The sequence below is a fragment of the Phyllobates terribilis genome, unplaced genomic scaffold, assembly GCF_046119375.1.
Source record: "Phyllobates terribilis strain yellow unplaced genomic scaffold, ASM4611937v1 Scaffold_5__5_contigs__length_657084704, whole genome shotgun sequence".
NCBI classification, from domain to species: Eukaryota; Metazoa; Chordata; class Amphibia; order Anura; family Dendrobatidae; genus Phyllobates; species Phyllobates terribilis.
This window is the reverse complement of record NW_027362765.1, coordinates 171188740-171215141: the sequence shown is the minus strand read 5'-3', so window position 1 is coordinate 171215141 and position 26402 is coordinate 171188740. Positions and strand designations below refer to the sequence as shown.

General features: G+C 42.3%; 1 protein-coding gene across 2 annotated transcripts in view; it reads right to left on the bottom strand.

Moving 5' to 3' along the window:
* The window catches only part of STAC2 (SH3 and cysteine rich domain 2), a 92855-nt gene that overhangs the window by 27960 nt on the left and 38493 nt on the right, over nt 1-26402 (bottom strand). For both annotated transcript variants that reach the window (XM_073683421.1, XM_073683420.1), the window contains exons 2-4: nt 5261-5564; nt 2560-2657; nt 2333-2414 (exon numbers count right to left, since the gene is read on the bottom strand). In XM_073683421.1, the coding sequence (XP_073539522.1) occupies nt 2333-2414; nt 2560-2657; nt 5261-5564 (484 nt within the window). The remainder of the gene's footprint in view (nt 1-2332; nt 2415-2559; nt 2658-5260; nt 5565-26402) is intronic.

Here is a 26402-nt window from a genome sequence, read left to right as displayed (position 1 = left end):
GGCCTGAATACTCTTCCTCTTTTCCTCCCCCCCCTCCTCCTTTTATTTCACTTGTGCTTCTTCTGATTGTTTTTTTGTTCTTATGGATATTACACCTCACTTAGTTTGTGTTGTCATGGAATTTTATATCCTGTTCCTATTTCCGCACATTTCATGCAATATGATTGTACTACTTTTAAAAAATTTGATAAATAAAGATAACAAAATAAAGTTTGGTCAACATGGCGTCCGCTAATTATACAAGCAAATTTTACATTCAAAAAGTCAAATGGCACTCCTTCCCTTCCGAACTCTGCCGTGCGCCCAAACAGTGTTCTTCCCCCCACATATGGGGTATCTGCTAACTCAGGAGAAATTGCACAACAAACTGCATAGTGCAATTTCTTCTGTTACCCTTATGAAAATGCAAAAGTGGGGGCTGAAAAACATTTTTGTGGGAAAAATGTGAAAATTTTATTTTTACGGCTCAATGTTATAAACTTCTGTGAAGCACCTTGGGGTTCAAGGTGCTCACCACACATCTAGATAAGTTCCCTGAGGGGTCTAGTTTCCAAAATGGTGTCACTTGTGGGGGGTTTCCACTATTTAGGCACATCAGGGGCTCTCCAAATGCAACATGTCGTCCGCTAATTATTCAAGCACATTTTACATTTAAAAAGTCAAATGGCGCTCCTTCCCTTCCGAACCCTGCCGTGCGCCCAAACAGTGGTTTTTCCCCACATATGGGGTATCTGCGTGCCCAGTGGAAATTGCACAAAAAATTTTGGGGTCCATTTTTTCCTGTTACCCCTGCGAAAATAAAAAAAATTGGGTCTAAAGTAACATTTTTGTGAAAAAAGTTAAATGTTAATTTTTTTCTTCCACATTCCAAAAAATTCCTGTGAAGCACCTGAAGGGTTAATGAAGTTCTTGAATGTGGTTTTGAGCACCTTGAGGGGTGCAGTTTTTAGAATGGTGTCAATTTTGGGTATTTTCAGTCGTAAAGACCCCTCAAAGTGACTTTAAATATGATGTGGTCCTTAAAAAAATGTTTTTGTAAATTTTGTTGGAAAAATGAGAAATCGCAACTTTTAACCCTTATAGCTCCCTAATAAAAAAAAATGCTGGTTCCAAAATTGTGCTGATGTAAAGTAGACATGTGGGAAATGTTATTCATTAATTATTTTGTGTAACATATCTCTCTGATTTAAGGGCATAAAAATTAAAAGTTTGAAAATTGCAAAATTTTCAAAATTTTCGCCAAATTTCCGTTTTTTCACAAATAAACGCAAGTGATATCGAAGAAATTTTAGCACAATCATGAAGTACAATATGTCACGAAAAAAACAATCTCAGAATCAGGGGGATCCGTTAAATGCTTTGACGTCATTTAGTCAGCTGATGGTCACGCGACCGCTGACGTCAGCGGTCAGGTGATGGTCGCGTGACCATCAGCTGACTAAATTACATCACCGCAGGTCCTGACAGTACACCGCGGGACGCCGAAGAGAGAGGATCGCCGCCGGGAGGAGACTGGAGAGGTGAATATACAGGTTTTTTTTTTTTTTTACTTTTTAATTCTTTTTTTTACTATAGATGCTGCATTTAAAGCATCTAAGTTGTTCACACATTATAAATCCATGCCGGTTTCATGGATTTATATTGTGTGACCACCTTGTCAAGCACTTTTCCAAGTGATGCTCAAAATCGCTTGGAAAAGTGCTTGAAAAAACACATGCGAAAACGCATGTAAAAACGCTTCTCTCTGGCAGAAAAAACGCATGTAAATCTGAATGCGTTTTTTTCTGCCAGAGAGAGGCAAAAACACTCTGCATCAAATCTGCTACGTGGGCACATAACCTAAAGCTGGTGCTGATCTGGATTGTTTGACTGTTGTTTGGAGATATGTGACACTCCAAATTTGTTGGAAGAACTTGTTGACTTGACAACGCGCACAAATTCTCATATTGTCAAACATATAACTTGCAATATCATTCTGGGTTTACAATTTTAGGAATACAATAACTAATAGTAAAAATAGAAAATAGAAACACATATTCAACGACCTGCACAATAATTTTCTCAGCAGCCATTGTCGCTAGATAAGAAAAGCCTCTGGCACTTTCTACAATTTGTCTTAAAGTTTCAACCAAAGTAACCTTTCATGGGCAGGCAGCAATTTTCTGCTTCAGCATTCAGAGTTTCACCAGTCAAAATAACCAGTCACTTCCCACGTGCAATTCAACATGCCAACATGAAATATTATGGCACAGCTTCCAATTTTCAGGCAGAATTATTGGCGAGGCTTTCCATTATATGTACAGTAATGTTAAAGATGCTCTTTATGGCTTACCAGGTACAGGAGACTCCTTGGGACTGGAAAGAGGCTCATGGATTAGGAGAGGAGAACTGAAATTCCGTCGAAAAGATGTAGACTGTGAAAACAATATGTAATAGTAGGCGTAAGATAAAGGACATAGGTCATACATGATGGAAACTTGTGACATGTGGCTACATGTGATGAATAGAATGGTCACATGTAATATATAAAGAAGAAATAGAAAAATTCTAGCTTCTTACCATCTTACCAAGACATTGTTGGTGTGACACTTCCTCTGAGCACCACAGATGGACCCCGATTTTACACATCTTACAGCGCAATCCCTGCTTGGAGTTACCTACACATGGTGGAGATAGATTAAAATAATCTAAATAACAAAGAGGGCAAATTAATATACAGTAGATATGATATAAGTCAAAAGCATTATTTTTAACTAGTAGGCCCAGCTAAAATTATTGCTGGGGCATCAAATCAAGAAAATAGACAGCTAGGCACTGCCATGGGAACCCGCCATGACTTGCTCACCCAAGGAGCAACATAAAATTGTTGCTGGCCTACATATGATTTGAGGAACATGAGAGAGATATTAGACAGAGCTATGAGATGGAGAAATAGAAATTAGGTTCATTTATCTCTTAGATATAATATTATATAATAGTACAGCATGAAAGTGTTGAGTTTCACCATTTCACGCATTTTTGTTCTGTCATGCCCATCCTATTCCTCATAATCAAAAATATATGCCCCTCCCGGGCTCTTCAGATTTAGAAATGAAGCAAACGCTGAAACCCTCTACGACTCAGTATGTGAGCAAAGCAACTAGAGTCACACAAGAGCCATGAAATCCACTTTGGTAGATTTGCCGTTAAGCCTCTCTAGTTCTGCCGCTTCAGATCTCGGAGCAGAATGCATTGTTCCAGGGCTGTGAGATATGAAACATTTCACAAGTTGCTGCTATGGGCTTTGTTGTAAGAGAATCTTGTAAATTAGAAACTTTGGAAGCTGTCTTCAATTATGGCAGCCGCGACATGAGTGTGACATCCCCAGACATGTCCCCTCACTGCCTAGATAACTGGATGCACCTCTGCAGGTCAGACACAACTCCAATTATTTCTGGCTGCCATTGTCACCTCAGTAAACATGATCTAAACCAAGACTGTTGTTTCTTCTTTTCTACTTTTGCCCTGACACTTCTTGCTCATGGCATTTCACGCTGCCTGGCGACAATTGAAATGTGGAGTCTATCCCTTCTGACAACTCGTCATCAACTTGTCAGATGTGCCATTTAGGGGGACTGACTAAATCTCACGTATGTATAGTCCCAACAGTTTTACTATATGTACTTCTGTATGCGACAAGGACAGTTTCAGAAAACGCCCCGTATTCTATAGATCCCAATGTTTTCAGCTGGATCCCCTGGAAAGCACATATGTTTGAGTGCGTGTGTGTGGAGAGGGGAAGGGTGGGATGTGTGGACATTTGCTTGCTGGGGATAATTTAATCTGACGCGTTTGATTCTACTGTTTTCTCTCTTGCTAAAATTCATCTGGCTGTGACTCAACCTTCCCATCTCCATTAGACTCAATATGCACATTGGGCCAAACAAGAAGGGGGGCATTAATGACTTTAGATTGACCACCTGTGTTCATGTGACGTTGCTTTTGCATCCCAGAACTGGTGTCTGCAGTATATATTGTGTAATCCTTGGTATATTCACCTACAAACATTCTTTTGCATTTTTTAGAATATTATAATCCACACTATTTGACTACGCTTGTAACTATTGTATCGTAATAGCAGGCTATCATGATAGAATAATCATATCTTTGGCATCATATTAGCCCCTCTGCTTAGGTGTTTCTTGATGGTCCAGTAGCTGGTGATGTGATGTACGTTGTTCAAGTGAACACCGCAGCCAATTTCTGGCAGTAGTGGTCACATACCGTACATGCCAAAATCACTGCCAGTGATTGACAGTGGCGGGCATGGAAATTAAAGGGAATCTTGGCTACCTCTTCTGAAAGAAGCATAAATGTAGGAAAAGAGAACTTGTATCACTTAGTTTACTGGGTGCAGCAGCTGTGATGCAGAGTTTTTGATGTAGCAGAGCTGAGAAAACTAACCTCGCCCACACCACAGCTTTCTGTGTAATTTGTATATTGACAGTAAACTGTTAATCAGTGGTAGGGTCGGAGAAAGACCAGGATGCACAAGAGCTGTAGTCTGGGCAGTGATTAAACACTTATTGTATTGAAATAACAGCACGCAGCATAATAAGTGACACATCATTGAAATCATTGTCTCAGACCCTACATCATGCTGTCCTCAGTTTAAATAGCAAAAACTTGCTGAAAGATTCCCTTTAAGTACAGCATTTATCCATCTGCAGGACTTGCGGAATCGTCCAGATCGGTTTTGTTATCATATTGCCTGCTATTAGACAAATATCAGAAAAACCCAAAAATCTCCTTCAGAAAAAGTCTCATGCACAGGAATGTGGCCCTGTAAGACTAATATATTTATGGGACCTGATATACTTAATACATGTCCTTATGCAGTATTGTTTTTTGTTTTCTTTTATTTTTCTGTAGTTCACATTCCTTTCCAAGAAGCCTCAATAAGTTCCTTGAAGACAAGTAGTTGTGAAGTGTTGTGCAATCAAGGAGACCGTGATTCTTGAAGCTAATGCTTCTCAAGTTGTTTTTTTCATCATAAAGGTTGGAATAGTTGTAGTTTCTTTTTCTTTCATACATTTATTATTGTTGTTCATGATGTGATTCACCTGCTATCAATGTAGAGAACTACAATAGTACAACCAATAATAGTATGGGGAAGGGAAATCTAGACTTAGGAACACATTTCCTGTTCTGAAAGCACATTTTAGGACCCTTCAACCAATATGAAATGGCAAATAGTTTTTTTCAGCAGTGAGTAACTCACCAACAATTATCTGGTGGCACAGATGGCAGGGACATTGCTTCTTGAAAACATGGTCATGAAAGCTGTGGGTACGGACCGGCTGCAGAAGGGTTAGGGGTTTGTGAGGTTGGTGAGGGGACTGGTCAGCCTGTGGAGGTGGCTCCGTTGGGACAGGTGGGGGAGAAGGAGGTGGGGGTGGCATGGGTGGACTGAGAAGAACATCGGAAGGAATCTTCATTTCATTGTTTGGTTTTGGAAAGAAATTCTCTACGCTCTTGCTTCGAAGAATAGTCTTTAAGGAGATTGAACGGCGAAATCGCTGGAGCTGAAGAAGGAATGAAGAGTTATGGTGAGATAGGATGGACGATCATTAGCAAAAGCAAATACAATTTCCCTCATGAATACTCAAGTCTGGTGCTGTGAGACAATATGACATTGGCTTTTTGCCTCCCAGTGGGGTCAGAGATTACTCAGGACAAGCTACTGTTCTGATGAAATGTGACAGGCCCTGCGGATTGGTGGCAGGGTACAGAACGGGTAAGGGGTGTATGACCATTGCTAGGAGCACAGTAATGACAGCCATATCACACGTCAGGCAACAAGAGAAAAGAGTGGACAAAGGAAAGAAAATGAAAATAGGACAAATTAAAGTACAAAGAGATTTACCAGTAGATGACAGTGGACAGAGGGAAAAAGGAAAGAAACTATAATAAGCAATTATGTCCAGATATCAAATACAGTGACTAGAATAACATACAGATTGGAGGTATAACTTGAAGGTTGGAGTCCTTGTTAATAACTTTGGTATGTATGGGTCCCTGGTATAGACTTTGGCCCACCAAGGTCTCTAACAGAGACCCCTACCTACAAAATGATATTCATCTTCTATTGCGGCAGGGGGCCCCCTTGGGCCCACGGTTTACCTGCTACCTATGTACCGTCAATAGTTACATTTCTGTCTGTATTAACTTAATTGCTAAAAATAATTGCATCTTTAGCTTTAAATTTTCTCATTTCATGTTGGGTTTGTTTAATATACACTGCTCAAAAAAATAATGGGAACACTTAAACAACAGAATATACTGTAACTCCAAGTAAATCAAACTTCTCTGAAATCAAACTGTCCACTTAGGAAGCAACACTGATGGACAATCAATTTCACATGCTGTTGTGCAAATGGAATAGACAATAGATGGAAATTATTGGCAATTATCAAGACACCCTCAATAAAGGAGTGGTTCTGCAGGTGGGGACCACAGACTACATCTCAGTACCAATGCTTTCTGGCTGATGTTTTGGTCACTTTTGAATGTTGGTTGTGCTTTCACACTCGTGGTAGCATGTGATGGACTCTACAACCCACAGAAGTTGCTCAGGTAGTGCAGCTCATCCAGGATGGCACATCAATGCGAGCTGTGGCAAGAAGGTTTGCTGTGTCTGTCAGCGTAGTGTCCAGAGGCTGGAGGCGCTACCAGGAGACAGGCCAGTACACCAGGAGACGTGGAGAGAGCTGTAGGAGGGCAACAACCCAGCAGCAGGACCGCTACCTCCGCCTTTGTGCAAGGAGGAACAGGAGGAATCACTGTCAGAGCCCTGCAAAATGACCTCCAGCAGGCCACAAATGTGCATGTGTCTGCACAAACGGTTAAAAACCGACTCCATGAGGGTGGTATGAGGGCCCGACGTCCACAGATGGGGTTGTGCTCACAGCCCAACACCATGCAGGACGCTTGGCATTTGCCACAGAACACCAGGATTGGCAAAGTCGCCACTGGCACCCTGTGCTCTTCACAGATGAAAGCAGGTTCACACTGAGCACATGTGACAGACGTGACAGAGTCTGGAGACGCCGTGGAGAGCGATCTGCTGCCTGCCACATCCTACAGCATGACCGGTTTGGCAGTGGGTCAGTAATGGTGTGGGGTGGCATTTCTTTGGAACAGAACAAAGTATTCAATGAGAATATTTCATTCATTCAGATATAGGATGTGTTATTTGAGTGTTCCCTTTATTTTTTTGAGCAGTGTATATATTGTTGGGTTCGTATATATATATACATATATATTAAACGAACCTGAGATGAAGCGAACCCAACATGAAATGAGAGACACAGTGCTTAGCATAAATAAGTAGACCACATTTGAAAAGTGAGATTTTAATCAATATCTCACTGAGCACAAGGACAATTACCAAAATTTTGATACGCCTCAGTTTCATAGAACATTTTTTTACTCATAGCATGACAGTAAAGTTAATAATATAACTTTCATTACAAAATCTTCAGTTCTATTCAAATTAGTTGATGGAAAAATGAATACACCCCACATCAAAAACGAATACATCCAGTATTTTGTATGACCTCCTTAATTTTTAAGGATACCTTAAATAACCTTAAAGACTTAAATAACCTTTAAGGTTATTCAAGTCTTCTAGGCACGGGATGAATAAGTTGGCGACATATTACATCTATCTTTTTGCATTCTTTAAGAACAACCTCTTTTAGAGCCTGGATGCTGGATGGAGAGTGATGCTCTACTTGTCTCTTAAGAATTCCCCATAGGTGTTTTGGTTGGGTTAGGATCAGGAAACATTCTTGACCACTGAATACTTTCACCTTGTTTTTCTTCAGAAATGCAATAGATGTGTGTTTTGGATTATTGTCATATTGGAAAAGTGCACGTCTACGAAGAGCACAGAGTGATGATAATTTATTTTTCAATATCATGTGAATTCATGATATCATCAATGAAATGTAGCTCCTCAGCCATCAGCACTCATACAGCCGCACATAAGGACACTGCAACCACCATGTTTCACTGTAAGCTTCATGCATTTAGAAAAAATGAATTTAGAAAAATTTTGTCATTTATGCTGAGTACTATATGGATACAGAATATATTCACACACGTATATTAGCTGTACAGGCGGCTGTAAATAATTTTGGTTCTCCTATGGCACATCATGCATAGGACTACTACGACCTCTTCGCAATTCAGAACTTTTAGGTAGGTAAATAACTCTCTCTGACTTCATTTTACAAAAAGAGTTTAATGTCATGAGACAAGAAAAGAAAAGGAGACAGAATAAGAAGGTCAAGTGCTTGCTCATTAGGCTTTGACATGCCTGCTGATATGGGGTTGTCTCTCTGTCTGGCAATGTTGCAGCTCTTCTGTTAGTTGAACAGGAGTCACTGTTGAAAAAAAACAGCCCCTTATCAGGACCATTCTCCACCCCCACCTTCAGTAGTTGTGACTCTGCAGATACTGGGTTTATGCCAAGTGTGACCTCAGGCTGAGTAATCATTTATCTAACTATGTACGGTTGAACAGGAAGGGCGATGGAGTGGTTGTGAAAAAAGTAGTATTAAAAATTTACAAGGAACATTGTGGAAAATAAGGTATTTGACATGCTTTTTAATGGAATTTCAGTGTTTTTTTGGTCGTATTTCCTTAGTTGCATTTTAACAGGGAATCTGTAAGTAGGATCAACCCTCCTAAGCCGTCTATATGAGCATGTAAGTCATAGGAAGTTGAATAAAATGATACCTTGATATCTGCAATCCAGTGTCTTATTCTAGAGAAATTCACATTCTTCTTAATATGTAAATGAGCTGTTAATATCTATGGGCCGGACACAGATCTCCGCGATAGTTTGCCTCCAGAGTTTATTTTACATAAATTGGGGCGTTTCCAGTCTGAGACATGTAATGACTGACAGTCTGCTCTCCTGATCTACTTGTCTCACATTGGTAATGTCCCCATTCAGTTAAAATAGTCTCTGGAGGCAGATTCTCAGGGAGATCTGTGTTCGGACCATAGATCTTAACAGCTCATTTACATATTAAGAAAAATCTAGATTTCTTTGGAACAAGACAATGAATTTCAAATTTCAAGGTATAATTTTGTTCAACTTCCGTTCAACTTCCTATGACCTACATGCCCATATAGATGGTTTAGGAGGGTTGATCCTAGAGACAGCCCCCATTAACATTATAAGTCATGTGAATTTATGATCTTTTGATTCCAAGATTCCTCTCAGAATCACATGATTTGTCAAAGATGGAATTAAAAACACCACCAAAAAATACAACTCCTTTCCATTTAGCACATTGACACATGGAGAGAATATTGAGGTCTGTGGGAATGAAACGCCAAACTACCTGCAAAAAGAAAAGTCATACCTAGAGAAGGTTGTGATTTTGAATAAAAGGTCACAAACACAAAAAAGCAAGTAAGGTGAAAACTAAATGCCAGAGGAAAAAACACTTTGCATATATTGCTTTTAATATTTCCCTATTGACTGCCAGCAAACATCTGGCCACAGCAATTATTTTCTCTGAAAAAAAAAAATCTGAAAAAAGCGCCATAAAGAAATGCGCATTAAGGAACCCAAACACATAAAATGTCTCCATTTCATTCAACACAAAGTTAAGCCTGACTTCCTTTCCAATGGCTACATAGAGGATAGGGGTACTGAGTCATAATGTGGCCCCATTTTTGGGATTGTTTACATCACCACAACTCCAATCCTGAAGAGGGATTCCTTGTCTTCCTTCACTGTTCATATTACAAAGCATTTGGCGGTTCAGAACCTCATGGTGAAGTTCTCCGGACCAAGTTAAGATGGGTATCCTCTCTTTGGGTCCTATTGATTCCCAGGTACTGCTTCTGGTATGACAGAGAATTTAAAAGGAATGTCCAGAATTAGAAAAAAAGGATCTGTGGTATTTATGTTTTTTAGAAATAGTGCCACTCTTGTTCATGGGCAGTGTGAGGTATAGCCGGTCCCATTTAAAAGAGTGGTAATGAGCTCCAATAACACATAGTCAATTGCCAATAGTAGCATGGTTTCTGGAAATAAAAAAACTACCTGACTTTGTCTAAGACCGGTTCGTAAAGTGATTTTAGGGATATTCTCGAAATTGTTCTGAATGGTTTCTGAAAAAAAAAAATGGGACAGTCCAGGTAAATCCGGCACTATTGAAAATAATGTTTTTCTATGTCATCGTGTAACCACCTCCAAAAAAACTTACTAACCCAACTGATCTGACTCTTCTCCACCTTTCAAATCTTCGGAACCTAAAAACCCATCTCTTCAGGAAATCCTACAACCTACATTACGTTTCTTGCCACTACACTGCCAGGTGCCAGGTGATCAGCTTCTACCCTTAGCCCATGGCCCCACTATCAGTATTCGGTCTGTATTCGGTCAGTATTTTTTCTCAGGAGTGGGTGCCAAAACCAGGTGAGGAACAATCAGAGAAAAGGTATAATAGAAACAAGTCACCAATTCGGCATTTATCACCCACTCCTGGTTTTGGCTCCCACTCCTGAGAAAAAATACTGACCGAATACTGATACTGAGGCCATGGCCTAAGACAAATTCTGGAAAGTGCCAGAGGCTTTTCTTATCTAGTGACGGCTGCTGAGAAAATTATTGTGCAGGTTGTTGAACATGTGTTTTTATTTCCTGTCTATTTTTGCTACCAGTCATTGTATTCCGAAAATTGTAAATCCACCCCTGAGAAAAAATACTGACCAAATACTGATAGTGGGACTATGGCCTTACCTACTGTCTTTCTCCTTTCCCATGTAGATTGTAAGCCTCGGCAGCAGCATCCTTAGCTACCAGTCACTCATTTAGTCATATTTATTATACTTGTTTTTTGTTTTAAGCTTAAGGCCACATTCACAAGTTCAGTATTTCATCAGTATTTCACCTCAGTATTTGTAAGACAAAATCAGAGTTAGAACAATCAGAGGAAAAGTATAATAGAAACTCGTCACCACTTCTGTATTTATCACCCACTCCTGGTTTTGGCTTACAAATACTGAGGTAAAATACTGACCAAGTACTCAATGTGTGAACATGGCCTTAAGGGATTTTCCACTACTTACATATTAAGGCCACGTGTAAATGTTCAGTATTTGGTCAGTATTTTCCCTCAGTATTTGTAAGCCAAAACCAGGAGTGGGTGATAAATACAGAAGTGGTGACGAGTTTCTATTATACTTTTCCTATAATTGTTCTACCTCTGGTTTTGTCTTACAAATACTGATGTAAAATACTGACCAAATACTGAACGTGTGCACGTGGCCTAATAGCCTTTCCTTGGGATAGGTAATCATTCTTAGATCGTGACACCCAGCACCCCATCAATAAGCCGTTTCCAGCGTTGTTGCCAGGGGCTGTTGCAGCTCAGCTTCTATTCTGGAAGGTGCTGGATATCGGTCTCCCACTGATCTGATATTGATGAACTATTGTAAAGAAAGGTCATCAATATCAAAGTAATAGACAACCCCTTTAAACCCCTTTTCATATGTACCGCTCCTCTGGAATTAATTTCAGGCTCTCTATTGGTTGGTACCATACATTGACTTTCCAAAGTTTTTTTGACAGCAGGTTGTACAGGTCACTAATGGGGTTCATATACACAAAGTGAAATTGTAGTAGATTTTTGGAAAATGTACTTTTCAATGCAAGGGTAGTTTTAGTATTCACATTCAGAGTTAAAAAAAATTGCTTAAAAACCATAGAAAAATCTGCAATATATGTATATGCGTGTTCTGAAATGAATGTATTCTGTTCATTTGTGGCACAGAGTGGGTGAAGGGCAAAGTAAGAACAAGCCATACACTTCCCTTTCCGAGTGCCTTATTACCTTCTATCTCTATAGGGGGGTAGCGGGTATGACAGAGCGTGGGCCCTGTCTGTGTAATTACATGTCACACTGTGTGCTAATTAGCATGTTTGCAGTGGTCTTCATGTGCAACGTGCAATTACTGTGACATAGCCCTGCAGAGCATTGCTCAGCTCTGACTCAGTGCTGCACAGGTGCTGAGGTAAGTCATCTCTCCCAACGAAAGGTTATTTTCCATTTTTCAGAGTATTTTTACCACCTTTGTGGACAGTGCTTTATGTGGTTTGTCCATCTCCGCTGTCCAGCAGGGGCATTATTAGTATCAGGCTTAAGACCTTTAATAATTGTCCACCTGGGAGTTGTGGTATAGTAGCGATCCGTCGGATGTCTACTACTCTTCTGCCAATTTTGCCCTTCTGTTTAGTCCTCAGAATGCTGCCAGGTTTTCTCTGCACAGCCATGTTTTTCAGCTCTGTGCATACTAACAGATAATATTCCATGGCTTTAAAACTATACCAACCTCATCTGTATCATTCGCTCCCCCCGTGGCTGACTGCGTTGTCAGCAAACACACAGGTTTTTGAACACAGGCGGTCATTTATCACAGGTGACATGACGCCATTCATAAGCAGTTTTTTTCTGCAGTGCCCTTAACCTTTCCTTTGCCTTGACGCACTGAATGACCCCCTCCTCTCGCTGACTGGTCTATTGCCAAGAACAATTGTAAACCTTCCACAGTCTCCGAATAACACTCATGGTACTAATGTTCCCCAGTGCAGGAATAAAACAGTAGGGGATACGCAGGTGGAGCAGACTTTATTTGGTGCTTTGCAGTACATTTAGAAAATGTTGTAAAAAAAAGTTAACGGCTTAAATGCCATATAATGATCAATGAGTGAGTAATTATGGGCATGGTGTTGGCATGGTGTATCTTGGCGCCTGAACAAGTCATTTTGGGCACCCTGTTTAACTTAACCTTGGTTTGACAAGCTAAAAGCATGGTCAACCAAGTTTGGGGCCTCGCAATCTCACTGGGCTCTGACGTGTACCCAAGTTCACCTAAGGCTGAGTTCTCATGGGCATATTTCATGGTATTTATAAGGATCGCAAATGCCTGGACTGACTGCGGGTCTCTTGATCTGAACTTGCCATCTCATAGACACATATGATCTGTCAATCTGGACATTGAGGTCTGCTTATGTTTCACTGCACTTGACTTTCTTGGACTTCGAAGTCTTTCCCAGTGGAAAGGATTTGGAAATATTGGATAGGGAAAATCATTTATGTGACCCCTGAGTGTTTTCCCTGGAGTAGCAATGTTCCTCTGGGAAATTTAATATGAAAATTGCCTCTTCAGAGAGAAAGAGGACTTGAACTCTATAGTGCCACCTATTGGAAGCAGCAATACTACAAGTCACAATCGACCTTTTAACGAATCGTGCAATATGACTTAGGATAAAAGCCAAAATAAGAATCTCAATTTGCAGACACGGTGTTTCGGGCTGTTGGCCCTCGTCAGTGCAAAGTATGAGAACTGATTTGACTAGGTGAGAGGCTCTGGACTAAGGTCTAAGGGGTAATGTTTCTCCTTGTGAAAAATGACATACCGGCTCTGGCATGCCAAGGTAAGGAGAGTTATTCACCGTGCATTGCTCCTCTGGGAAATGTAAGATTGCACGGCGAATAAGCCATATTAAATTTCCCTGGAGTAATATTACATGGTGTCCATTCAAATGAACAGCTGCTCATCTAAAGGCCCCTCACACATATTAGATAATTTGTTGTCCGAAACTGCAGATTTCTGCAGGATTACTCGACAATCTGATGTACATGGGGACCTCCTCACAATGCCATATTGTTTTATGTCTGTATTAGATAAATACTGTATATAATGTAACATTTCTACTCACTTGGGAGTGATATGAGGTATCACAGGAACTGTTTCTATTTAAAAGTCCGACTGGTTTATTGCAGTCCTCATAAGCCACATCACAGCAAACTCAAATTCAAAGTACAGCATAAAACAAAAAGTCCATACAATAGTGCTGGTTAGCCCGCCTGGCGGAGTCCAGCTTCTTAGTCCTTTAGCAAAGGCACTCAATCCAGGAGGTCTTCACACCTCCATACACACAGGAATGTGTGAGACAAATAGGTCTCATTTTACAAACTGAACCACACCCAGGGGTGGAGATATGGTGAGCAGCCATCTCTCCCAACTTATTCAGCTGCTCATATTCAACCTGTCATGGCCAATTAACCCCCTTTAATCCCACATGTGCTAAAGCATTACTCCAGGTTTATCTCCCATCCACTAGTTGTCCCACAGCCACCTTACCATATATATGGCCTTACTATATATATATATATATATATATATATATATATATATATATATATATATATATACAGTACAGACCAAAAGTTTGGACACACCTTCTGATTTAAAGATTTTTCTGTATTTTCATGACTATGAAAATTGTACATTCACACTGAAGGCATCAAAACTATGAATTAACACATGTGGAATTATATACTTAACAAAAAAGTGTGAAACAACTGAAAATATGTCTTATATTCTAGGTTCTTCAAAGTAGCCACCTTTTGCTTTGATGACTGCTTTGCACACTCTTGGCATTCTCTTGATGAGCTTCAAGAGGTAGACACCGGAAATGGTCTTCACTTCTCAGGTGTGCCCTGTCAGGTTTAATAAGTGGGATTTCTTGCCTTATAAATGGGGTTGGGACCATCAGTTGTGTTGTGCAGAAGTCAGGTGGATACACAGCTGATAGTCCTACTGAATAGACTGTTAGAATTTGTATTATGGAAAGACAAAAGCAGCTAAGTAAAGAAAAACAAGTGGCTATCATTACTTTAAGGAATGAAGGTCAGTCAATGCAAAAAATTGGGAAAACTTTGAAAGTGTCCCCAAGTGCAGTTGCAAAAACCATCAAGCGCTACAAAGAAACTGGCTCACATGAGGACCGCCTCAGGAAAGGAAGACCAAGAGTCACCTCTGCTTCTGAGGATAAGTTTATCCGAGTTACCAGCCTCAGAAATCGCAGGTTAACAGCAGCTCAGATTAGAGACCAGATCAATGCCACACAGAGTTCTAGCAGCAGACACATCTCTTCAACAACTGTTAAGAGGAGTCTTTGTGGAGCAGGCCTTCAAGGTAAAATAGCTGCTAGGAAACCACTGCTAGGGACAGGCAACAAGCAGAAGAGACTTGTTTGGGCTAAAGAACACAAGGAATGGACATTAGACCAGTGGAAATCTGTGCTTTGGTCTGATGAGTCCAAATCTGAGATCTTTGGTTCCAACCACCGTGTCTTTGTGCGACGCAGAAAAGGTGAACGGATGGACTCTACATGCCTGTTTCCTACCGTGAAGCATGGAGGAGGCATGCTATTCCATCTGGTTTGTGTTTAGTTGGACCATCATTTATTTTTCAACAGGACAATGTCCCCAAACACACCTCCAGGCTGTGTAAGGGCTATTTGACCAAGAAGGAGAGTGATGGGGTGCTATGCCAGATGACCTGGCCTCCACAGTCACCAGACCTGAACCCAATCGAGATGGTTTGGGGTGAGCTGGACCGCAGAGTGAAGGCAAAAGGGCCAACAAGTGCTAAGCATCTCTGGGAACTCCTTCAAGATTGTTGGAAGACCATTTCCGGTGACTTCCTCTTGAAGCTCATCAAGAGAATGCCAAGAGTGTGCAAAGCAGTCATCAAAGCAAAAGGTGGCTACTTTGAAGAACCTAGAATATAAGACATATTTTCAGTTGTTTCACACTTTTTTGTTAAGTATATAATTCCACATGTGTTAATTCATAGTTTTGATGCCTTCAGTGTGAATGTACAATTTTCATAGTCATGAAAATACAGAAAAATCTTTAAATGAGAAGGTTTGTGTCCAAACTTTTGGTCTGTACTGTATATATATATATATATATATATATATATATATATATATATATATACAGGGTGGTCCAAAAGTAGGTGGACAGAGAGTGTAATAAGGTTATGAAGGGGGAGATTTATTAAACATGGTGTAAAGTGATTATGTGGAGTGATGAAGCTTCTTTCAAATTATCCGGCCATATTAACAGACATAATTGTATGTTACTGGTATAATGAGAACATGCATTTAACATTAGAGCAACAACTAAATGAGCCTGGTGTCAATGTTTGGGGTGGTATTTCAAGTTCTGGTGTTTTAGGACCAATATTTTTTGATGGAACAGTCACAGGAGATAAGTATCTCGAAATTCTAATGAGTCAAGTTGTTCCCCAGTTACAGCAACAGCCTAATTCAAATGACCTTTATTTCCAACAAGATGGGGCCCCTCCACATTATTCAAGAGTAGTCCGCGAGTATCTTGATGAAACATTTCCTAATAAATGGATTGGCTGAAGAGGCCCACTTGATTGGCTGGCACGTTCACCAGACATGATCCCAATGGATATTTTCTTTTGGGGAGTACTCAAGGACAAACTTTATAGTCGAAAACAAAAAAGTGTCAGTGACTTGAAAAATTACATAAGAGATGCATTTCAAGAAATTAATACCCAAAGAGACTTGTGCAAAAAAGTTTCTGTCCACCTACTTTTGGACCACCCTGTATATATATATATATATATATATATATATATATATATATATATATATACACACTGTGTGGTGTGCAGAATTATTAGGCAAATTAGTATTTTGATCACATGATACTTTTTATACATGTTGTCCTACTCCAAGCTGCATAGGCTTGAGACCCAACTACCAATTAAGCAATTAAGTAAATCTGGTGATGTGCATCTCTGTAATGAGGAGGGGTGTTGACTAATGACATCAACACCCTATATAAGGTGTGCTTAATTATTAGGCAACTTCTTTTCCTTTGGCAAAATGGGTCAGAAGAGAGATTTGACGGGCTCTGAAAAGTCCAAAATTGTGAGATGTTTTGCAGAGGGAGGCAGCAGTCTTGAAATTTCCAAACTTTTGAATCGTGATCACCGAACAATCAAGCGTTTCATGGCAAATAGCCAACAGGGTCGCAAGAAGCGTCTTGGCCAAAAAAGGCACAAAATAACTGCCCATGAATTGAGGAAAATCATGCGTGAATCTGCCAAGATGCCATTCGCCACCAGTTTTGCCATATTTCAGAGCTGCAACGTCCCTGGGGTATCAAAAAGCACAAGGTGTGCGATACTCAGGGACATGGCCAAGGTAAGGAAGGCTGAAAAACGACCACCTTTGAACAAGAAACATAAGATAAAATGCCAAGAATGGGCCAAGAAATATTTTAAGACTTGATTTTTCAAAGGTTTTATGGACTGATGAAATGAGAGTGACTCTTGATGAGCCAGATGGATGGGCAAAGGCTGGATCAGTAAAGGGCAGAGAGCTCCACTCCGACTCAGACGCCAGCAAGGTGGAGGTGGGGTACTGGTATGGGCTGGTATCATCAAAGATGAACTTGTGGGACCTTTTCGGGTGGAGGATGGAGTGAAGCTCAACTCCCAGACCTACTGCCAGTTTCTGGAAGACAACTTCTTCAAGCAGTGGTACAGGAAGAAGTCGGTATAGTTCAAGAAAAACATGATTTTCATGCAGAATAATGCTCCATCACATGCATCCAACTACTCCACAGCGTGGCTGGCCAGTAAAGGTCTAAAAGAAGAAAAAATAATGACATGGCCCCCTTGTTCACCTGATCTGAACCCCATAGAGAACCTGTGGTCCATCATAAAATGTGAGATCTACAGGGAGGGAAAACAGTACACCTCTCTGAACAGTGTCTGGGAGGCTGTGGTGGCTGCTGCACGCAATGTTGATCGAAAACAGATCAAGCAACTGACAGAATCTATGGATGGAAGGCTGTTGAGTGTCATCATAAAGAAAGGTGGCTATATTGATCACTAATTTTTCTGGTTTTTGTTTTTGCATGTCAGAAATGTTTATTTCTAAATTTTGTGCACTGATATTGGTTTACCTTGTGAAAATAAACAAGTGAGATGGGATTATATTTGGTTTTTATTAAGTTGCCTAATAATTCTGCACAGTAATAGTTACATGATCTCAACCCAATTGAGCATGCATTTCACTTGTTAAAGACTAAACTTCAGACAGAAAGGCCCACAAACAAACAGCAACTGAAAACCACCGCAGTGAAGGTCTGGCAGAGCATCAAAAAGGAGGAAACACAGCGTCTGGTGATGTCCCTGAGTTCAAGACTTCAGGCAGTCATTGCCAACAAAGGGTTTTCAACCAAGTACTAGAAATGAACATTTTATTTAGAATTATTTAATCTGTCCGATTACTTTTGGTCCCTTTAAAAACAGGGTGGCACATGTTAAGGAACTGAAACTCCTAAACCCTTCATCCAATTTTAATGTGGATACCCTCAAATGAAAGCTGAAAGTCTGAACTTCAACTGCATCTGAATTGCTTTGTTTAAAATTCATTGTGGTAATGTCTAGAACCAAAATTAGAGAAATGTTGTCTCTGTCCAAATATATATGGACCTAACTGTATGTGTGTGTGTATATATATATATATATATATATATATATATATATATACGCTTTATAATCTGGTATTGTGCTATATAATTGCATCACAATTTAATCTCATTTGCTGTTTCAGACTCCTATGCCTGTGTTTGCATCTATATTTGATTCATAAGTGTGGCTGGTCAAGGGGAGAAAATATAGCGGAAAAACCCTACTGAGAGGATAATGACAAGCCATGGATAAACAATCCGCATTCTGTATCTGTCTCTGTTTTTCGTGTATTGTGTAAATAGAGGTTTTACAGAACTATAAAACTGATGGTCTAACAAGAACGAGTATCTAGTGGGTTTTCTGGAGGTTGGACATTCAAAAATCAAACACTAGTGTCTTAATTCTGAGAAATAGATATCAATGACTCTGAGAACCCCTTTAATGACTCCTTAGACAATGGAGACATAGACCCCAATTCATGTTTATGCCGGACAAAAATTTAGCATAATGCTGATTAGAGCAAAAAATGTGCAACGTTTGGTGTTTACACTAGAGTAGTTTCACCAAAATGGAGCTGGGGGAGATTTGGAGTGAGACAGGGCGTGGCTAAGCCCACCTGCGAAATGAATCAATAGTGGCAGCGTTTTTTACACCAGAAAATTTACTCCAGTCCTTGGTTTGAGTAGTACTTCTGGCGGGGTGCACGGAGGCACACGCTACTGATAAGATACACTAAATTCATTAAGTGGCGTATGCATCTTAATGAATTTGGCGCATTTTATTCTTGCAAAATTGGAGTACAAAACTCCAGTGTTACTGAATTAAGCCAAAAGTAAGGTGGCCTCTAACACAGCTTTTACAGATTTAAAGAGAACCTGTCAGCACGACTTTGTAATGTAAAGTAAAGACATGCCTGTAATACAGAATACATTGATACCTTTGGTGAAGAAATCCGCATTATTGTTATTCTTTAATCAGAATTTGAAGTTTTCTGCTAATTAAGTTTCGGTGCACAGGGGCCAGACTATGCACTAGGTCTTCTCCTCCGTGTCTGAAATTCCCCGGCCCCTATGCCTTCCTCCGGTCTGTGAATGACCTGTCTCTTCTGTTTAAAATCTCAGCAGTGACCTGTCATTCACAGACCGGAGGCAGGCGGAGGAGCAGGGAATCACAGACAAGGAGGAGAAGACCCAGTGCACAGTCGGCCCCTGTGCACTGAAATCTAATTAGCAAAAAACTTTAAATGGTGAAGAAATCCACTTTATTGTTCTTTGTTAAAGGTATCGATGTAATCAGTATTACAGCGCCATCACAGCCAGGTTTTTATATTACAAAATTGTACTGACAGGTTGTCTTTAATTACAAAAAAAAGTTTCCAGTAATTCTTACTTAACACTGTTACGGCAGAAGTCTTTTAGCATAGACGTCTTAGTAGATTCATATTCAGAAAATGCTTTCTTTAGGTCTTCCCACAACATTTTTATTCCATTCATGTCAGCGCTTTATGATAATTTTGTTCTCCTCAGTTATTCAGATCTCGATTCTGGATCTTTGTGTTTGCACATAACCAAATTACACTCCAGCTTCACATGAGTCTCCTTACAAGTTTTCTGGTACAAAATTCACAGGTACTTCAATAATAATAAGTTATGGAGGTTATGAGACAAAATAACGTCTTGGAGCCATTAGGGTGTTCTTTCTGCACTTTACATGAGACATGATGGGACTTATGCTGTCCATATAGTTCTACTTTTGACTCACCCATCTAGGATGAGCATCCCCTTTTTATAATGGAGTCATGAACACCAACCCTATCTCAGGTTAGAAAATCATGGAGTTCAATGGACATTTTTATGGGAGTCATTTTGACAGGCCAACCATTCCTGAGAAGATAGATTATTTATCAAGTAATCCCGATTAGAAGACATTGTCTCTCACTCTATGATTAATTTAAATCTCATGACCTCAAGCCATTCATACATATAAGATAGATATAGGTACAGTATGCCATGAATGCATTTTAAGGCATAGGAAGAGGTAAGAGCTTGCCTGCCAGGGTAATATAGGCCATGTATTAATCTGAATTGGCTTCCACTCTACACATAATTATCTAATGCTTCTAGGCAGCTTAACAAATGGCTGATATACAGCGCCTTGAAAACGTATTTATATCCCATGAACTTTTGCACATTTTATCAAGTTACACCCACAAACTTCAATGTTTTTTTTATTTGGCTTTTATGTGATATACAACACAAAGTAGCAAGTATTTGTGAAGTGTAAAGTAAATGATTCATGATTTTCTAAATATTTCAAAAATATAAATTTGAAAATTCTGACGTGCATTTGTATTCAGTCCCATTGAGTCAATACTTTGTAGGACCACCTTTCGCTGCAATTATTGCTACAAGTCTTATGGGTTACTTCTCTGCAAGCTTGTTACATATAGACGCTGAAATCTTTGCCCTTTCATCTTTGCTTACTAGCACTAGCACAGTGAGATTTGAAGGAGAGCATCTGTGAACAGCAGTTTTCAAGTTTTGTTACAGATTCTCAATGGTATGTAGGTATGGATTTTGACTGATCCATTCATACACACGAATATGCTTTCATCTAAACTGGCAGAATGTTTAGTATCGTTGTTCTGCTGATAGGAGAACCTATGCCCCAGTCTCAAGTCTTTTGCAGCCTCTAACAGGTTTTCCTCCAGGATTGCCCTTTATTTAGCTCCATCCATCCTCCCATCAACTCTGTCCAGCTTCCCTTTCCCTGATGAAGAAAAGCATCACCACAGCATGATGATGCTGCCACCACCATGTTTGACGATGGGGATGGTGTTTTCAGGGGGATGTCCAGTGTTAGTTTTTCGACACACTTAGTGTTTTGCATTTAGCTCAAAAAGTTCTACTTTGGTCTCATCTGACCAGAACACCTTCTTCCACATGTCCTCTACATGGCTTTTTGCATACTTCACATATGACTTCTTATGGCTTGCTTTCAAAAATAACTTTCTTCTTGCAACTCTTCCATAAAGGCCAGATTTGTGGAGTACACAACTAATAGTTGTCTGGTCGACAGATTCTCCCACCTGAGCTGTGAATCTCTGCAGCTCCTCCAGTGTGACCATGGGCTTCTTGGCTGCTTCTCTAATTAGTGCTCTCCTTGCTTTGGTGCCAGATTAGGTGGATGGTCATGTCTTGGTAGGTTTACAGTTGTGCCATACTCCTTCCATTTTCGGATGATGGATTGAACAGTGCTCTACAAGATGTTCAGAGCTTGCGTTATTTTTTTCTTTTATAACCTTACCCTGCGTTACTCTTCTCCACAACTTTATCCCTGACCTGTCTGGTGTGTTCCTTGTTTTCCGTGATGCTGTTTGATTCCTAAAGTTCTCAACAAACCTCTGAGGCCTTCACAGAACAGCTGTAGTTATACTAAGAATACATTACCCACAGGTGGATTCAATTTGCTAATTATGTGACTTCTGAAGGCAATTGGTCACTCAGGATTTTATTCAGGGATATCAGACTACAGGGCACTGAATACAAATGCAAGGCACAGTTTTTATAATTATACTTTTAAATATTTAGAAAACCATGTATTATTTCATTTACACTTCACAAACACTTGCTACTTTGTGTTGGTATATCACGTAAAATCCCAATAAAATACATTTACCTTTATGGGTGTAACGTGTAAAAATACGGAAAAGCCCAAACAAGTCTCTTCTGCTTGTTGCCTGTCCTTAGCAGTGGTTTCCTAGCAGCTATTTTACCATGAAGGCCTGCTGCACAAAGTCTCCTCTTAACAGTTGTTGAAGAGATGTGAAGTGAAAACCATTTCCGGTGACTACCTCTTGAAGCTCATCAAGAGAATGCCAAGAATGTGCAAAGCACTCATCAAAGCAAAAGGTGGCTACTTTGAAGAACCTAGAATATAAGACATATTTTCAGTTGTTTCACACATTTTTGTTAAGTATATAATTCCACATGTGTTAATTCATAGTTTTGATGCCTTCAGTGTGAATATACAATTTTCATAGTCAAGAAAATACAGAACAATCTTTAAATGAGAAGGTGTGTCCAAACTTTTGGTCTGTACTGTATATGTGTATGTATGTGTGGCACCCCAGGGGTCTGGTTTCCACAGTAACAGCAATGTTATGTCTGAGAGCAGGTGGGAGGTCTCTTGGTCAGGGATCCTATGCATGCCACACCTCCTGCCCAGTCCTGGGAGGGGAAGAACTTCCCCTATATAAACTTAGGGCTGAGGCAGGGTTAGGGAGTAGAGAAGAAGTAGAGACAGAGAAGCAGATATAGGAAAAGAACATCAGGAGCTCTGTGGGAGCAGTGCTACAAGGAGTCAGGGGCTGGCAGCTGCAGAGCTCGCCCTGACTGAGAAGTTATCACCGGACCCGGAGTCCAAGGCTGTGGGGACTAACTCCTATCCAGCAGCAGAAACCGACCGGCAGGGGATTGCAGGTCCTCTGGCCCAGAAACCCGAAGGCACGGTCACACGCGTGGGACCAGCACCGCCGTCGTGGAGCGGAAGCTACTAGAAGGCCCCGAGTCACCGGCCATACGGGTGAGCACCACACGGTACACTCAGGGACGTGGGCTACTTATACCCGCCTCTAGCAAGGTAGCCGGAAGAGTATCGTTAATTTGGGAGGCCTACAACTCCGCCTGGCCAGGGGAGATCCCATCTGCTCAAGGACTGACCAGGCCCCAATCGCTAGCCAGTACTCCGGGAGGGTCTATCTTTGTCACCAGTAAAGACCCTGAACTACACCGTACCGTCTCCGAGTGGTTCCTGCTACCCCCATCATCCACGTCGGCTGCCCTGAGGCCATACCCCTCCCGTTGGGGGTTATACTATCACGCTGCACAATCCTACCACCGGCCTCAGCGGTCTGCCCTGCAGCAGCAGCTTCTTAGCTGTACTCAATGGGTGGCGTAGTCGTCCAACATCTACCGCTAATACAGCGCCACTTAGTCTGACTCCCTGGGCACGGACCGGATCACCGCCACGAGACTACAACCCTCAAGAGATGCGCAACGCAGCGCGACACAGGTCCAGGGGCGCGTCAACTTTTGGCGTAGTCGGCAGGATTTCGTGCCCGCAACCACCGGGTACTGCGTGCCTGAAAAAGACTGTTCAAACTTACCAGTGGTGAAGATTCCCGCCATCCGTGGAGGTTTCCCGCCATCCGGCGCCATCTTCTACCTTCTTCCCGCCATCCGCGAAGTTTTCCCGCCATCCGGCGCCATCTTCTGCCTTCTTCCCGCCATCCGTGGAGTTTTCCCGCCGTTGGACGCCATCTTGAAGACGCCGCGCGGGAAGAAGAGGGGCGTGGACTCCGAAAGCGCGCGAGAACTGAAGCCCCGCCTCACGTCCGGACGTTGCGTAAGGTCCTGGAAGGAGCCCAGCAGACGCCGACGTCACAGAAGCGCGACGGAAGGTCCTCAACCCTGACGATCCACTGCGGAGCCGCGGCCTACGGAAGAGGATCATCGCAAGGTAGGCCACGGTCCACTAGGGGGGAGGAAGATGTCGGATACGGAGGAGAGCTTCACTGCCTCAACCCCCGCCAGCGCCACCGCTGCTGCAGTCATGCCTTTCACCATGCCCTATATCCCGGGAGCGGCCTGGCTACCCCAGTACTCAGGGGAGTCACATACCCTGCATGACTTTAGAGAAAAGCTGGATAGCCTCTTCCAGGTGTATCCCCTCACAGAAGAGCAAAAAGTGAGCATCCTGGTGGCCCAATTGACCGGGGCAGCCCAAAGGGAGGTAAAGTCCTGGCCACCTGGGGGGAGGACTGTTGCAGGGATACTAACCCGGCTGAGGGACACCTTTGATACCCGCACCTCAGCCGAGATCAAGCTTAGATTCTACGGGTGCAAGCAGCGAGCACACGAGAGTATAAGGGACTATGCCCTGAACCTACAAGAGGCCATGAGAGCCATTAAGCAGACCGACCCTGACGGCGTGGGAGACGAGGACAGGCTGTTGACTGAACAATTTATAGAGGGTTTATATTGCAATGCCCACCGAACCCAGTTGCGGGCAATGGCCTTACAGGACCCTCATCTGGGATTTGCACAGTTCAAGGACAGAGCCATCCGGGTGCTCCGAGAACCGGCACCAGGTGGCGTTGTGACCCACAGACGCCCCACTACCACTTACCACCAGGAGGCGGCACCCTTGTCGGCAGGGCCTGTGGGAGCTGATGCGCAGGCTTTGAACAATGACCCGGCTCCAGACCTGCACCATCAGGTCCAAGAGCTAGCTAAAAGCGTTGCTGCGCTAACCCGAACTGTGCAGTCTTTACAGGTTTCCACTCCAGGGAAGATCCAGCTGGCATCCGGACCGGAGGACATCCCGTGGCGTCGACCAAGGAGGACCCCACCGGCCAGAGGAAGACCCAGCGACCGATACAACGAGGACGGACGACCCATCTGCCGCCGCTGCAATCAACCCGGACATATGGCAAGGTACTGTCCTTTAAACTGGCACAACCTGGGGTAGAGGGCCAACCCCCAGGAAAAAGATCACCAGGCCCATCGAACTGGCGCGACAAATATGTGGGAGGACGTCCAGTCTTACCCGTGGTACTGGATGGCATTCCTATGAGTGCCCTACTGGACACCGGGTCACAGGTCACCACCATCCCGTACGTGCTCTTCAAGCAGTACTGGAATGACTCGGATATCACCCGCTACCCTGACGACGACTTGAGTATCATCGCCAGCAATGGTCAGCCCGTGCCACAGATTGGATTTAAAGAGGTGACCATTAAAATCGGTAGAGTCGAACTGGCAGCACAGGGACTGATCATTGTAGACATTGACAAACACGAGAGTCACCCAAAGATAACTCTAGGAACTAATGTAATTGAAAATTGTCTTGCAGAGGTGATTTTCCTTTTACAGCAGGTTGCCAAGAACGCCAGCTCCGGCCAGCAGCGAGTGCTCCAGAAAGAGATCCGGGCACTGATGCGACGGCAACAGCTAGAACTCTCCGGTGGTGAGATTGGTAGCGTGCGAATGTGTGACCCTTTCCCTATTGTCATGCCCCCGAAAAGTGAAATGATGATTTGGTGCCGGGCAGCTATTGGTCTGAGAGGTAGAGATTACCAGGCAATGGTAGAACCAGTTTACTCAGACAGTAGGCCCACCATTTTGACAGCACGGGGGGTGGTCAATGTACGCCATGGGAGGGTGCCCGTTCGCATAATAAATATCGGGAAGAGGGAAGTGTACCTGCCCCGGTATGCCACGCTAGCCAAATTGTATACCATCAATCAAGATTCCATACAGTCCGTAGAACCCTTGCCTCCATGTTCCCCGGAGGAAGGTAACGGCTCTCAGAAAACAATGGAGGACTGGTGTCAGCAACTACATTTGGGTACTGACTCCACTCCCTCACACCAGAAACAGGGAGTCTATTGGGTGGTTCAAGAGTACGAGAGAGTGTTTAGTAAACACCCGTTAGACTTCGGGCGAGTCAAGGGGGTAGAACACCACATCCCCACGGGAGACCATCCTCCCATAAAAGAGAGGTATCGACCCGTACCCCCTGCACACTACCAACACGCCAAGGGGATGCTTAGAGACATGAAGGAGGCTGGGGTGATCAGGGATAGCTGTAGCCCCTGGGCAGCTCCACTAGTCTTAGTCAAAAAGAAAGACAACACCATGAGGATGTGTGTAGATTACCGGAAAATCAACCGTATCACACACAAGGATGCGTACCCCTTACCAAGGATAGAGGAGTCTTTGGCTGCTTTAAGATCTGCTAACTTCTTCTCTACCTTGGATCTCACTAGTGGGTAGTGGCAGGTTCCTGTAGCAGAGGCGGACCGGGAGAAGACCGCATTCACCACCCCGATGGGACTTAGCGAGTTTACCTGCATGCCGTTCGGACTCTGCAACGCACCAGGAACCTTCCAACGATTAATGGAGTGCTGTCTGGGCCACAGAAACTTCGAGACGGTCCTGCTGTACCTGGACGATGTC